We start from the raw sequence: 15,915 nt of genomic DNA, 5'->3' as shown, positions 1-15,915 counted from the left end.
TCAATTTAATTAAGCTACTTATTTTGGAGTATGTAAAAAGTGATAAAATATATAAATAATAAATGATAATAATTTTGTTCATGCTTAGATTATGTAATGCAGTGAATAAACAAATTTTTGCTCTATTTAAAAAGAAAGTGCTAGTCAAAAAATTTTCAGCTGCCAGGAATAAGTATTTTAATAATCCTGTCATTTTATTGACCTAATTGTCATATCGACTTAATTGCCATATCTATAAATAGCTTTATAGTCCTAGTCATGCTTGTTAGTTAATTTTTAAATTTAGCTAGAGATTTTGTAGGTTACTACTTAATATACGTAGAATCTTTGTATTGTTTGAATTTTTTGCTACTGTTATAGTATTATAGAGTGAGTAGTAGAGGAACTTCTGGTGTTTTAATTGTGGTAATAGGTAACTTGAAAGTTCAAAACATGTAGATTGGTATTAGTTAGATAATTTTTTTTTAAATATTATAATTAACTCATAACTTTCAAGCAGAACGTTATAGTCTGATACTTATGGCATAAAATTGGTATCATGGTAGTATTATTGCTGCGTAACTGGTGAATTGGAGTAGGATTATTATTGCATTTAACTTTCGATTTAAAACTAGAAGTGTATTTATTCTTTGTGATTCTCTAATTACATTAGTGAATTTGTTTGTTACTTATCACCGGCATTGTTTTGTATCAACAAGAACATCTGAATTTTGCCACCATTATTAGTATTGTAATAGTATTGAGTGAGTGATAGGAGCATTCTGATTTTTTAATTGTGGCAAATAGGTACTTGTAAGTTTGAATCACATAGGTTAATGCTAGTTAGATAAATTTATTATCTGTTATAACTGCTTAGAACTCATAAATGTAATGGTATAGTGTAATACATATAACTTACATCAGATAGGAGATACGAAATACATATGATATAAGCTCAATATTGCAATATGTGTATATATATATAATTAATAACGTCAACTTTACAGCATAACCGGTGCACAGTGTTATTACTGCATTAAGTATATTAGTTTAGCGTAGTATTTTTAATTATATTGAATCTGAAAGAAAGTCATGTCTCAGACAAGAGTAGCAACAGAGCAAAGGGCTCAGGGGAGCACCCAGTTGAAAAGTGAGGTGGAGGGGCAGTGTCCTCCAAATCACAGCTTTATGAAATGTACTGTTTGTTTGAAGTTTACGGATTATCTGGAATAGAACATGACATTGCCAAAGGAATAGAACATGATATTGCGTGTTTGATGTAAGGAGTGTGAAGATATTAGGCACCAACCCAGCATTGTTATGGGCCTTTATGAGAGCTTGAAGAACAGAGTGGATGCCTTCTAAGGTTTTAAATTGGGGGGGGGGAGGTCCCACCAAGTTCTCAGTGAAATATATCAACGTCAGAGCTTGCACTTGATCATCTGGCACTAACACAGTGGCAACTCCCAAAGCAGAATGCACTGGTCCCACAAGAGCTAGTTGTTGTCAATGTCTCTATTATCAGGAACATGGGAAATATATTATGCAAAAAAGATAAGTGGAATAGAACCAGAGTATGTATGTATACATTGTTTCGGTGGCACCTAGAATGTTAGTTCATCTCCGCCTCATTTCATTGTACAGATATAGAGCACTGTAAAATGCCAGGCAAGTGAGAATTTGTATGTGCCAAATGTGCGAGCTGAGAAGCAGAGCAAAGCCGGCTGAAATGCGAAATCCCCTAGGGATGAAAGCCCAATTGCCCCAAGAGGGACAAAAACCAACAAGCTAGGGCAAAAAAAAAAAAAAGCCATAGAATATACATAGTAACTTAGCAGGAACATTTAACTAATTAGTGTTAACAAAATTATATGCAACAAGCTATTTTTGTATGAGTGAGCACAAAAGGTAATGATACATAAATGTAGAGCCCCAAAAATTTATAATTCACATACCCAAATCATATGTATATGTTGTTGTTTTGGTTTTTAGGAGCATTAGCAACTAAGGCCATATTGCTCCGGAATATGCGGTGGTCATTCCATAACCTTTCCGCATCCTCCGTATTTGGTGGTCCAGGCTCGAACCCCGGCCTAATCAAGGAGCGTGTGCTACGCACTGCTGCTCCTTCCAACCTGGCTACGGAGGCGCCTCATATGTATATGCACCAATGCAAGATAACAGACAGCAAAAGGTCAAATTATCATAAATGAACTATTACATATATTTCAACTTCACTCCCATAACTTATTGACATAAAGGATTTTTCTTTTGTAAATATCGATGCAAAGTAACTGTTGAGTTCATCTGTAACATCAGTTGAGGTATCTAATACTATCCCATGTCGATTACATAAGGGTCTAGTAGTATAGTATATGTGTCTGATGAATATGGCAGCACCTGGAACTTCATCCAACTCTGTTATCATAAATGGACTAATTGCATTTAAGGGCAAAGCCTCAAGTTATGTGGTAGTAAGACTAACGTATAGGTTAGTGCAAGTGCATAAGATTAACACATGGCCATCTACCAAAGTAGATGGCTGCGAGTGAATCAATAAATTCAATCAATAAAGCCTAGTCAATGAATTTTGCACTAGAGAGATTGTGCAAGGCTCGTAGGGTAGAATTTTTCTCAGGTGGTCTGTGCTTGTTAACTGGAGATGCTGCTTCTACAGGTATGGGATATGCTTAAACAGAAAGGGTGCAAGAATATTTGCCGATGCTATCAAGGCAGTGTTAGGTGTGTCAGTAAACTGCTAGCTTGGGGGATACATACAGTTAGATCAACAATAGCCACAGGCAAAGGTGAAAATGGTTCTTGCACTGCTTCAACTGGAACTAGCAACAGCCTGGAAAGCAAGGTGCTGGGAATTTCAAGGACCATTGCGAGTCATTATGGAACAAGTAAATACATGAGCTGTGTTAAGGTAACTAAGAGTAAAATAAAGTGCAGGTATACTTGCATATACACCAATGCTAGGAGGATAGTAAATAAATTTGATGAATTTGACGTGCTGGCAAAGACATCAAATGCAAACAATGTTGAGATATCAGAGGTGTGGTGTCACTCAGCTATAAGGGATGCAGAATTTGGGTATGGACATTACAATGCATACAGAAAGGACAGACAGGGTAGTGGGGGGGTTATGCTTTTAGTAACTCTTAGTTAAGATCACATAAAATGGCCAGTGCAATGTTGAATCAGTCTGGTGTGACATAAGCAATGGGAGAGCAAAAATGAGAGTATGGGCGTGTTATAGGTCTAATGACTGAAATGAGTACAATGAACAAGTGTACAGAGAAATAGAGCGGACCAGTATATCAAAACATCTTATAATGAGGAGTTTTAACTTTCAGATATTGACCGGAACTTGTGGGGTGGTTACTTGCATGCTAGCAAGATTTTCGGAGATTCATTGGATAACTGTTTTCTACAGCAGCATGTTAGAGAGCCAAAAAGAGGAAGTAATACTATTCATATGATTATCAGCAGTGATTATTCATGCATTAAGAATCTGCAGATAAAAGAACCACTAAGTGGCAATGATAACATGTACTGATGTGGGAATTACTTAAATGTGTAACTACCATCAAGGTAAAGGGAAGGGTTTTTTGCTTTTGTAAAGATAACTACAGTTGTCACAGAGTTTTTAAATTCTATACAGAGGAATCATCTGATGACATTTCTATCAGAAAATTCAAAATGGGAAGCATTCAAGGAATTAATCATAGAATCATAGAAATACCCTTCAAGGTAATAAATGGATTTGCCTAAATGAATGTCAGATGAAGTATTGAGACCAGTAGTAGAGAAGAAAATTGCATCGGATGCATATAAATTATCAGGCAATACAGAAGCTTATGGTAGATATAACCTAGTCTGTAAACAGTGTCACAAAGGAGGTTAGGCAAGCAAAGGATGCAAAGAAAAACAGCAAAGACTTCTTTACTTATGTAAACACTAAAAGGAAGAGGATAAATCAAATTGCTCCACTTGATATTGATGGTTTGACTGTTGATGATCCTGCTCACGTAGCTGACAAACTGAATGAGTATTTTTCATCTACAATCACACAAGGAATTCTTTAGAGGAGAGGAGGCCAAAAGTTCATCAAACGCTAACAGAGTGCTAAATGAATTTGTAATAACTGAGAGGAAAGTGGAAAAGAAATTGTTGAAGTTAAACATAAGAAAGGCACCTGGGATGGATGGGATATATCCAATCATATTAAGAGAGACAGAAAGGAAGTAGGCAAATCCTAAGTGATAATTATGAGAGCATTCTTGGATTCAGGGGAAGTCCTTGCAGACTGGAGATATGCAAATGTTTCCCCAATTCCCAAAGGGAATCAAAGGGTGACATGAGTAATTACAAACCTGTTAGTTTAACTTCTGTTTCAAAGAAAATAATGGAGTTACTAGTTAAAGAAGTAATGCAGAATCGTCTAGACAAGGTTGCAATTATACTTCAGACAAGCAGGATGGTTGAGTGGGAGACAGCAGAGAGTGGTAATAAATGGACACTGCTCTATATAGACTAATGTTATTAGTGGAGTCTCCCAGGGTTCGCTGCAGGGCCCATTATTGTTTTGTGTATTTATTAATGATATCAATGAAGGTACATCAGGCTAAATGTCCAAGTCTGTAGATGATACAAAGGTTGACAGGGTGGTTAATGGCAGTAAGCTACTACAATGGATTTAGAAAGTTAGGCACATGGGCTGAGAAATGGCAATTGAAGTTTAACATTGACATATGCAAAGTACTGCATATGGGTAGCAGTAACCCTAGAGTAATGTACCAACTATGTGGTAATGTAATCAGTGAATTAGAAAATGAAAACCGCCTAGGATAATTGTAGTAGTAGTAGTAGTAGTGGCATGTGATGAAAGAAAGCAAGTGTATGAGCTTATGCAGCATCAGCCAAAAAAAAAAAAAAAAAAAAAATCACACCATTCCCTCCAAATGCTTGTCCAGTTCCTCCTTAAATTTATTTAACCTATCAACTTCCACAACGACAGATGGAAGTTTGTTCCAGCAATTAACCACCCGCAAGCTAAAGGAAAATTTCCGCAGATCTATTCTACATCTGTCTTTTCTTAATTTGAATTTATGCTGCCTTAGGTTCTTAATCTGAACAAGTGGAAGGATTCCATCAGAATTCAGCGTGCTCAACCCATTCAAGGCCTTATACACCTCAATCAGATCACCTCGCAGGTGCCTAGTCTCCAGCCACTGCAATTTGCAGAACTTAAGCTTCTCTCGGTAAGAGGATCCCTTCATTCCCCTCACCAATCTTGTTGCCCTTCTCTGTACACGCTCAAGCAAATCTACATCCTTCCTAAAATGAGGCCTCCAGACCTGTATGCAGTACTCAAGGCATGGCCTGACCATTGCCTTATACAGAGGGACAATCACCTCCTTTTCCCTGCTAGCAAAATTCCTATATATCATTGACAACACCCCATGACCTGCCCTGACAGCCTGTCTGCATTGCTCAGAAAACTTCATATCTGACTGCACAATTACTCCCAGGTCTTTTTCATTTTCTACCACCTTAAGTGTAGTACCACACAGTTGGTACGTTTCTCTGGGGTTACTTCTACCCATATGCAGTACTTTGCATTTGTCAAGGTTAAACTTCAGTTGCCACTTCTTAGCCCATCTGCCCAAATTATCTAGATCCTGTTGCAGTAGCACACTGCCATTACTGTCATTAACAACCCTGCCAACCTTTGTGTTATCTGCAAACTTCGACACTAAGCCTGATATACCTTCATCAATATTATTGATAAATATACAAAACAACAGAGGACCCAACACCGAACGGCGTGAGACTCCACTAATAACATTAGTCCATGAAGAGCAGCACTCATTAATTATCACCCTCTGTCTTCTCCCACTCAACCATCCTTTTATCCATTGTAGCAACTTACCCTTAATACCATTCTGCTCCAATTTGTACAAGTCTTCCATGCGCAACAGTGTCAAAAGCTTTCCTGAAATCCAAATATGATATCAAAATTATTTTTTGCATCCAGTTCCTTTGTAACCACATCATAATATCCTATCAAATTTGTCAGACAAGACTTTCCCTTAGCAAACCTATGCTGTGTCTGAATTATTGCTGCAGTCTTGTCTAGATGATCCTGCAATGCATCTTTAACCAGTGACTCCATTATTTTACCTGGAACAGAAGTTAAACTAACTGGTCTGTAATTACTCGTGTCACCCTTCGATCCCCCTTTGTGAACTGGGGATACATTTGCACATCTCCAGTCCATGGGGTCCTCCCCTGAGTCCAAGGATGCTCTCATAATTATGGCTAAGGGTTTGCTTAGTTGCTTTGCTGCCTCCTTTAATATAACTGGATAGATCCCATCCAGCCCAGGTGCCTTTCTTATGTTTAACTTCAACAATTTCTCCTCCACTTTGCTCTCAGTTATTACAAAATCATTAAGCACCCTGCTACAATTTGATAACCTTCTGCCATTTTCAAACCTTAATAACTCCTCATGTGTGAATGTAGATGCAAAATACTCATTCAGTTTGTTTGCTATCTGAGCAGGATCATTAACAGTCAAACCATCGATATCAAGTGGACCAATCAGATTCGTCTCCTTCCTTTTAGCGTAAAGAAATCCTTGCTGTTTTTCTTAGCATCTTTTGCCAAAGATTTCTCGTAATCTGCCTTCACCTGCCTAACCTCCTTTGTGACCTGATTACAGACTAGTTTATATCTGCCATAGGCTTCTGAGTCACTTGATAATTTATATGCATCCCATGCATTTTTCTTCTCTGTCACGAGTCTCATTAGTTCATTTGATAACCATTTAGGCCTAAACCTTGAACAATATTTCTTAATAGGTATGAAACTTTTAGTAGCATCCACGATTCCTTGAATGCTTCCCACTTAGAATTTACTGTTGGTAACATCGTCAGTTGATCCCACTATACAGAATTTAAAAACTGTCTGAGACCACTATACTCACCTTTATGGAAACCAAAACCCTTTCCTTTACCCCTGATGGTAATTATATCTTTAAGTAAATCCCACATCAGTACACTGTGATCACTGCCACCTAGTGGTTCCTTTATCTGCAAATTCTTAATACACGAATGATCACTGCTGATAACTAGATCAAGAGTATTACCCTCTCTCGTTTCCTCTCGAACATGCTACTGCAGAAAACAATCATCCAATAAATTGTGTAGATATAAAGTTCTCTAAGCAGTACAGACAGATTGCCAAGACAGCTCACCGAGCTTTTCAGTGATAGGCAGAAATTTTTTTAATAGAGATAAGGATATCCCATTGTATAAGGCAATGGTCAGGCTACATCTTGAGTACTGCATATAGAAGGTCTGGAAGCCTCATTTTAGGAAGGATGTAGAGCTGCTGGAATGAGTACAGAGAGGGGCAACAAAATTGGTGAACAAAACGAAAGGGGTGCTCCTACCAAGAAAGTCTTCAGTTTTACAAACTGCAGTGTCTGAATACTAGGCACCTGGAAAGTGATCTGACTGAGGTATTTAAGCAGATGACTTTCTACATCTTTCTCAGGCTATGCATACGAGGGGCAGCATAAATTCAAACTAAGGAAGGACAGTTGCAGTACAGACATACAGAAGTTTGCCTTTAGCCAGTGAGTCTCACAAAATTTCCATTTGTTGTTGTGGAAGTTGATAGCTTAAATAAATTCAAGGAAGAATTAGACAGACTACTGGAGGGGTTGGGTAGATGAAATGGATTCTTTTTTTTGGCTGATGCTGTATAAGCTTGCTTTCTTGCATCATTTGCCTTTAATATATTAAACTATGCATTTAAACTATATTAATATATTAAATATATTTAATATATTAATATTAAATTTAATAATTAATATATTTAATATATTAAACTATGCATTTAATATATTAAATGCATACGATCTTTTATTGGTATTTTTAAGGGTACTTAGAAAAGGTTATTTGCGTAAGGGTGAAAAACTGGGAAGGAAGCAGATCAGAGGAACAATATCAGCACTATCTGTAGTAAAAGATTAATTAACCTCAAGAAAAAAATCTTACAAAGATTAAATAAGTAAATTTTCCTGGATGTAAAAAAAAAAAGTAAAGCCGAGTGGGCAGGAGCGGGAGTGCAGTAGCACACGCTCTTTGAGTAGACCGGGGTTCAAGCCCCTGACTGCTGAATACGGTCGATGTATACAACTTCAATGCAAGAAAAAAGAAATTAGTTTAATATGATTAAATAGAATGTTAATCACGTCTCAAATCTTTTGTATCAGTTTATTACAAATCAGTTAACTACAAATTTTATTATGTAGAATTTTTGTATTATACTTACAATAATCATTTTATTACTCTCTTATGAAAATTCACCTCAAAATAACTTGAAATGATAGAAGAGGAAGACCATCTTTTCTTCTAGAATTTAAAGTTATTATTTTATAAAAAAATAATTTAACTTGTAAATAATTAATATACAGCTGGTCCTCAGATATACAACAGGTTATGTACCTAAGAAAAAAACTACGCCATTAGAAATCAATTTTCCCATAGAAACAATGATATAATTGAGGATTACCTTCCTGTCCAAGGGCCAGAGACAAATTTTTATAGATATAAATACAACTTTTACCAAAACAACCAAAGTATACAATAGTGCTCATTATATTATAAGTATTATAATTAATTTGATAATCCGCTTAACTAAGTTAAATGAATATTCTTTAAAACACAATGTCACTTGGGCATTCCCTTTTTAAAAATGCAATAAATCAGAAATGCTTAGAAATCGCTTTTACAGCACCTCAAGAAGAAAATTGACTGTGTGATATACATCTCTGTATGCAGAACTAGTCAGAAACATACCATAAGTGTGAGTCAGCCTGCAGTAAGTACATTTTTAAAAACTTTAAAAAATTCTTTTTGTTCGTTTAATAATATTAAGGTCTGATTTTGTAAATGATTTTTTGTGCATATAAATTTTATTCTTAATATATATAATTTTTTCCTTATTTGTCTGGTTGGTGACAAACAAACTGCACACTGGTCTGTTAAGGGTGCAGCACAATGACAAGTGTTTAAAAAATAGTGTAAAATAAAATGCCTCCAGAAATACTGCAGGCTAAGAAATATTGCTTGATTGTTATATCAACTAGAAACAGTGAATTTTTTTTTTTTAGGGAAACAATCTTATTGTATAAAAACATTAAATATAAAAAAAAATAGATAAATTTAACACCAAGACTTTCTGGGAGTTAAATTTATAATCATCTTACAGTATTAATACCATTTATTCATTACTTATATCCTTAACAACTTAAAATATGCACCTACTAGAGTAATTGTTTCCATCATTGAAGATGATTTTGTAGCAGCTATCCTTGCAGCATCAAGCTAAAAATAAATATAATCAAACAAGTGTCATAACTTGAAACCATTAAACAAGATTAATTATACTTTTCTTTTACTTTTAACATCAATTATTAGAAAACTTATTTACATATCAGTTATGTAAACATCATGTGACACATAAATAGTACCATATCAATACACTTTTTCATAGAACCAAAAAAATTGAGCATATTATGAAGGAAAAGAAGCAATAAGAAATGTTAATTACCCTTAACCTGATATTTTAAATGCACATTCTTCAGACAGAAAGTGAGAAAACAAATCATGCACATAATCTCATTAGAAAATTTATCAGGTACTATTTTTGGATACAAAGTAATACCATTATATAATTTAGGTTAAATTAAATGAAGTCAACATTTCAAAAAGCCATCTTACCATCTTCTTCTTCTAGGCTGGGGTGCATGAATACACAGAAAGATATCACTGGCCTACTACACAAGACACAAATTTAAAATAATTAAAGGACCACATTAGTTTTGCCCCTAATATAGGTCAGTAGATAATATCTTTCTGTAACCTATTTAACCCAGTCCAGAAGGCAAAGTGACCTTTGAAATGTAAGCGTCACTTAACCTAAATTACTTAAGTAAAATTATTTTGTATGTAAAAACTACATAACAAACTTCCTAACAACATTATATGCAGTGGTGTGTTTCCTCACTTTCTCTCAGATAACCTGCATAACTCAAAATATGCTCAAAATATAAATAACTTTACCTGCATATTCTTCTGTTTGCAGATGAAAAAAAATTGCGAGTTACTGCTAAATTTTTACACCTTATTGCTAAATTTCTAGCAGTATGGTATGTGAAGCATTATGATACAAATGAATATGACATGTCCAGGCATTAAGTACATGTCTGTTATGCACTAAATATCTGAAAAACACCAAGTATTCAATGTGATATACACTGAGCGATCACTGAATTATGACCACCCCTATGAAAACTGAACGCAACCTGTTGACCACGTGAGGTACGAGAGTGCGGAGTTACTTGACCTACATAGCATAGATAAGGTATCAGTGATTCAGTAGGTAGTAAAATTCTGAGCATGATGGTTAAAAGGAAGGATTTATCAGACTTTGATAAAGGACAGATTGTGGGTGTTTGATGAGCTGGTGCCTCAATTTCCCACACGGCTGAACTGGTGAGGTGTTCAAGAGCTGCCGTAGTTAAAGTGTACCAGGACTGATGTCAAAATGGTCAAGTAAAGACCCGACGGCAAAACTGCAAAAGGTCAGCAAAAGGTTGATGTTAGAGGTGAGCGCTGGTTCTGATGACTCATACAGGCAAACAGGCACAGCACTGTTAAAGAGTTGACTACCCAATACAACATGGGCCAACCCGGAACAATATCTGGCATGACCATGCATCACACGTATGGGTTGTTATTTTACTTGACATTGTTATTTTTTTTTTTTTTTTTAGGAGCATTAGCAACTAAGACCATATTGCTCCAGGGATATGCGGTGGTCATTCCCTGACCTTTCCGCATCCTCTGTATTTGGTGGTCACAGGCTCGAACCCTGGTCTAATCAAGAAGCGTGTGCTACGCACTGCTGCTCCTTCCCACCTGGCTACGGAAGCGCCCACGTATGGGCTATACCAGCAGGCGACTCCTACGGCATTCTCTCCTAACCAAGGTTCATTGGCGTAAAAGACTCGCCTGGTGCAAAGAGCATGCAAGTTGGATGTTAGAAGACTGGAAGAAGGTGCGCTGGTCGGATGAGTCATATTATTTACTCCACACCGTGGATGGTCATGTATGGATTTGGTGTCAACAACATGAGGCTTTTGATCCATCATACATGGTATCAAAAGTGGAGGCCGGTGGAGGCAGTCATATTAGTATTAGCTGCATGGTGAAAGAAAGCCTATGGCTTATGCTGCACCAGCCAAAAAAAAAAAACCCGAATAAAACAATGATAAAAAATAAAAAAAAATAAAATAATAATAATAATTAATAAAAGAAAAGGAAATTAAACATATCATCCTATGTGCTTCCCTCACCCGAAGATACTATCCAGATGACCTTTGAATTTCCCCAAACTGTCAGCCTCTACCACCCATGTAGGCAACTTATTCCAGTAATTTATAACTCGCTGGCTAAAATAAAACTTCCTGCAGTCCAATCTAAACATTTCCCCCATACCTCCCAAATGCTTCAGACATCTTGTCGAATCAATGCACTGACTACGAAGTATTAGGTAGGTGGTCATAATTCAGTGATCAGTCAGTGTATTTTAAACATAGAAAAATAATGATTGGTAGTTCAAATTGTGACATTACATCTCAACTTTATGCCTCATGGATCCACAGATAACTGTAAAATAAGGAAAAATTTAGGAAGTCTGTCAATGGCAATGAGTGGCATTAAGGGTTAAAAAAAAAAAGTGTAATCTGCAGCCATTATCAATCTACTGCAGGATGGAAGCCTCCACAAAAATTCATGTTGAGGGAAATGAACCATAATCTGCCACGCTAGTCCAGTGCAGGTTGGCAGATCAACTGCATTTAGCAGTTGGGCTTGAACCCCAGTCTACTCAAAGAGTGTGTGCTACTGCACTCCCGCTCCTGACCACTTGGCTATGGAGCCCTCTTTGCCACTAACGGTACTAAGTTTAGAGTAGCAAAGCAACATGCAAAAAGTAGCAAGAGTGCTGTGGCACGGGGAGAACTGAACGTGGGCAAATTCTCCAACACACCACAGCTTAAAAAAAATGTGCAACTTGTGAAATGTTTGCAGACTTTCTGGAACAAGGCATGATCTTGCCAAGGAGAATGTCTGTGTGCTAGGTGCAGAGAGTGTACCTAGAGACCAGAGGATATTCAGAAGGATAACACAACTATCTCATCAGAAAGCTCTGAAAAACATCAACAGGAGTTGAGGTCTACATAAACATAATATGCACGGAGCTCCACAGCCTTGGTTTTCATGGGTGAGCAGTAACTTTTATGTACTACAACTCTCCCATGAAAACCAAGCTCAATCAGAAGTCTCGTCTGGTTATTGGGTGGGGAAACTACAAACAGCAATGCCTACTTTAACAATTTGGACAATTCCATGCTCCCTACTATGTGGCAGCTCTTTGATATAGCCCCAAGTTTGTTTCAACAGGAAAATGTGCTTTTTTGAGAATGCTTCATGCATGAATATTCAAAAGTTGGAATAGCCAGCACAGAGTCCTGATTTGACCCTATGGGACTTTCTGGAACAGTGGGTGAAGGCCAAACCAACACATTTCGCATCAGTAGATCAAATGGTCACAGTTATGCAGGAGGAATGGAGGACGATTCCTATTCCTGCTGCAGCTTATTGTTCACTGGTGGAGTGGAGTAGGTCAGAGCAGCCAAAGAAAAGCTGATATGCTAATGAAGTTAGTGGTAGTAATGTCAGTATGAACTGGATGTTTGTGTTTGGATATATTTGGAGAGCAGTGTATATAGCTCTCTACAGTGCAATAATTACATGAATTTAACTTACATTTAATCTAACACAAGTTGGTTGGTTGATATGTTGTTTAATGGCACAAGGGCTGCTAAGGCCATATTGTGCCTGATTCTATTTGGTAGTGCAATTACCAGTTAAAATCTGTAAAATAATCCAGTCTGCTTTAAGAAATAAAAGAACTCAGCTAGATTTGCATTCTCTCCAATCAGATGAGGTAATGTCAAAGGTTCTTGCAGATGTATATAGCTCTCTACAGTGCAATAATTACATGAATTTAACTTACATTTAATCTAACACAAGTTGGTTGGTTGATATGTTGTTTAATGGCACAAGGGCTGCTAAGGCCATATTGTGCCTGATTCTATTTGGTAGTGCAATTACCAGTTAAAATCTGTAAAATAATCCAGTCTGCTTTAAGAAATAAAAGAACTCAGCTAGATTTGCATTCTCTCCAATCAGATGAGGTAATGTCAAAGGTTCTTGCAGATGTGAAAGCGATTTGAAAATTTTGTTTCGATAATTATTATAATGATTGCAATTTATTAGAATATGCCTCACTGTAAGTGTAGTCTGACAAAATGTACAAATAGGCGGATCTTCCCCCTTGAGTAGATAAATATGGGTTAGATACATATGCCCAATACGCATCCTAGCCAGGATCACCTCCTCTTGCCTATTTGATCGCATGCTTGATGGCCACAACTTAGGTTCCTGTTTAAATTGAAGCAGTTTATTGCCGCACCGAGCCTGCCAGATTTGCAACCATTGCTCTTCACACACGTTTTTTATGACTGATTTCATAAAAAACAGTGTTTGTTTTAAACATAGCAATTTCAAATTTAAATGAAAGGTGGTCAGGTAAAAAAATAAAAAAAATATATATATATATAAATAAATTCACAGAATTTAATAAATTACTGTAAATGCCTTACAGAGAGCATCGAAAATCCAAATGACAATAATTCAAAACGTCAATAATCCGAACAAGCCAACATTTATTTTTTTTTTTTTATGCTAGTGCCATAAAATAATTGCCGTAAGTGCCAGTTATTGTGATCACATTTGCAAATTGAATTTTGATTCTATTAAATGGCAATTTGTAATAAGCAAAAATTGGAGGAATATTATCCATGGGCTATAACAATGAAGATATAAAGCACAAATTCATACTTTTATTTTTCCTTACCAATTAACAAAATTAAATGATATGTGAAAATAGGAAGAATATTATCACAGGTTAGCAAAATAAAAATAAATTTTTGCTTATATACATATTTTAATTAATATACATACAGTACTAGCTAAACATAACACTTTGTAATCTGATATTTCTGATCACTGACATTTTTTTGGAGGTTGTAAAATCTAAAACAAAAAAAGATAAGGGTAAGTCAATAATAAAGAAAATGGCAAGCAGAAATTGCAACTAACACAATATGCGCCAGTGAGATACGGAGTACAAAGTTTACAAAGTTTAGATATAGAACTGAAGAGATTATAAACATTCACAGTTTTATTTTACCGTACTGCAGTTATGGTCTTCTTTGTCTTTTAAAAGGAAGCAGAACTTTTTGCCAATTAAATCGAAGATTGAGATTTTAAACAGCCTTTCAAAAGAAAATATCAAGTCTTCATTAGCTAACAGCCCATCCCGAGAAGATGCTGTTCACTGTTGTTGAGGTTGGGTTTTGAGAGCATCAGCAACTAAGGCCATATTCAAAAGTTGAAATAGCCTTCATGTATATCGTCTGTAAATTGCATGTGTTTGCTGGTCGACTTTCTTCTTTCCTGGACAAAAAAAAAACCCAGAGTTTCCAGAAGAAAAAAAATGCTGACTTCACCTGAGACCAACTAACTCAGCCACAATGTGAAAAAGACCATTTAAAATTCTTACTGTCATCGACAGAGCTTGAACCCGGGTCTTTTCCACCTGGCGTAGGGAGGACAGCGATCCTACTATTTGTTCAACACACAAGGGCGAAGATGTAGTAGTAGTTGTAGTAGTGGCATGTGATGCAAGAAAGCAAGTATATGAGCTTATGCAGCATCAGCCAAAAAAAAAAAAAAAAATTCACACAACCATTCCCTCTAAATGTTTGTCCAGTTCCTTAAATTTATTTAACTTATCAACTTCCACAACGACAGATGGAAGTTTGTTCCAGCAATTAACCACCAGCTGGCTAAAGGCAAATTTCCACACTTCTATTCTACATCCGTCTTTCCTTAATTTGAATTTATGCCCCCTTAGGTTCGTAATCTGAACAAGTGGAAGAATCCCATCAGAATTCAGCATGCTCAACCCACTCAAGGCCTTATACACCTCAATCAGATCACCGCACAGGTGCCTAGTCTCCAGCCACTGCAATTTGCAGAACTTAAGCCTCTCTTGGTAAGAGGATCCTTTCATACCCCTCACCAATTTTGTTGCCCTTCTCTGTATACGCTCAAGCAAATCTACATCCTTCCTAAAATGAGGTCTCCAGACCTGTACGCAGTACTCAAGGCGTGGCCTGACCATTGCCTCATATAGAGGGACAATCACCTCCTTTTCCCTGCTAGCAAAATTCCTATATATCATTGACAAAACCCCATGACCTGCCCTGGCAGCCTGTCTGCATTGCTCAGAAAACTTCATATCTGACTGCAAAATTACTCCCAGATCTTTTTCATTTTCTACCACCTTAAGTGTAGTATCACACAGTTGGTACGTTTCTCTGGGGTTACTTCTACCCATATGCAGTAATTTGCATTTTTCAATGTTAAACTTCAGTTGCCACTTCTAAGCCCATCTGCCCAAATTTTCTACATCCTGTTGCAGTAACACACTGCCATTACTGTCATTAACAACCCTGTCAACCTTTGTATCATCTGCAAACTTTTGATACTAAGCCTGATATACTTTCATCAATATCATTGATAAATATACAAAACAACAGTGGACCCAACAGCGAAACCTGTGGGAATCCACTAATAACATTAGTCCATGAAGAGCAGCACCCATTGATTACCACTCTCTGTCTTCTCCAACTCAACCATCCTTTTATCCAATGTAGCAATT

At 36.6% G+C, this 15,915-nt stretch overlaps 1 protein-coding gene across 1 annotated transcript in view; it reads right to left on the bottom strand.

Annotated features, from left to right (window-relative positions):
* The window catches only part of LOC150086083 (proteasome adapter and scaffold protein ECM29), a 367,922-nt gene that overhangs the window by 99,346 nt on the left and 252,661 nt on the right, over window positions 1–15,915 (bottom strand). The window contains exon 33 of the mRNA XM_090374364.1: window positions 9,324–9,383. Within this exon, the coding sequence (XP_090230490.1) occupies window positions 9,324–9,383 (60 nt within the window). The remainder of the gene's footprint in view (window positions 1–9,323; window positions 9,384–15,915) is intronic.

Source organism: Mastigoproctus giganteus, chromosome 5 (assembly GCF_048544385.1).
Source record: "Mastigoproctus giganteus isolate SK-2022 chromosome 5, ASM4854438v1, whole genome shotgun sequence".
Classification (NCBI taxonomy): Eukaryota; Metazoa; Arthropoda; class Arachnida; order Uropygi; family Thelyphonidae; genus Mastigoproctus; species Mastigoproctus giganteus.
Note: the sequence above shows the minus strand (reverse complement) of the source record. Positions and strands in the feature narration are given on the sequence as shown.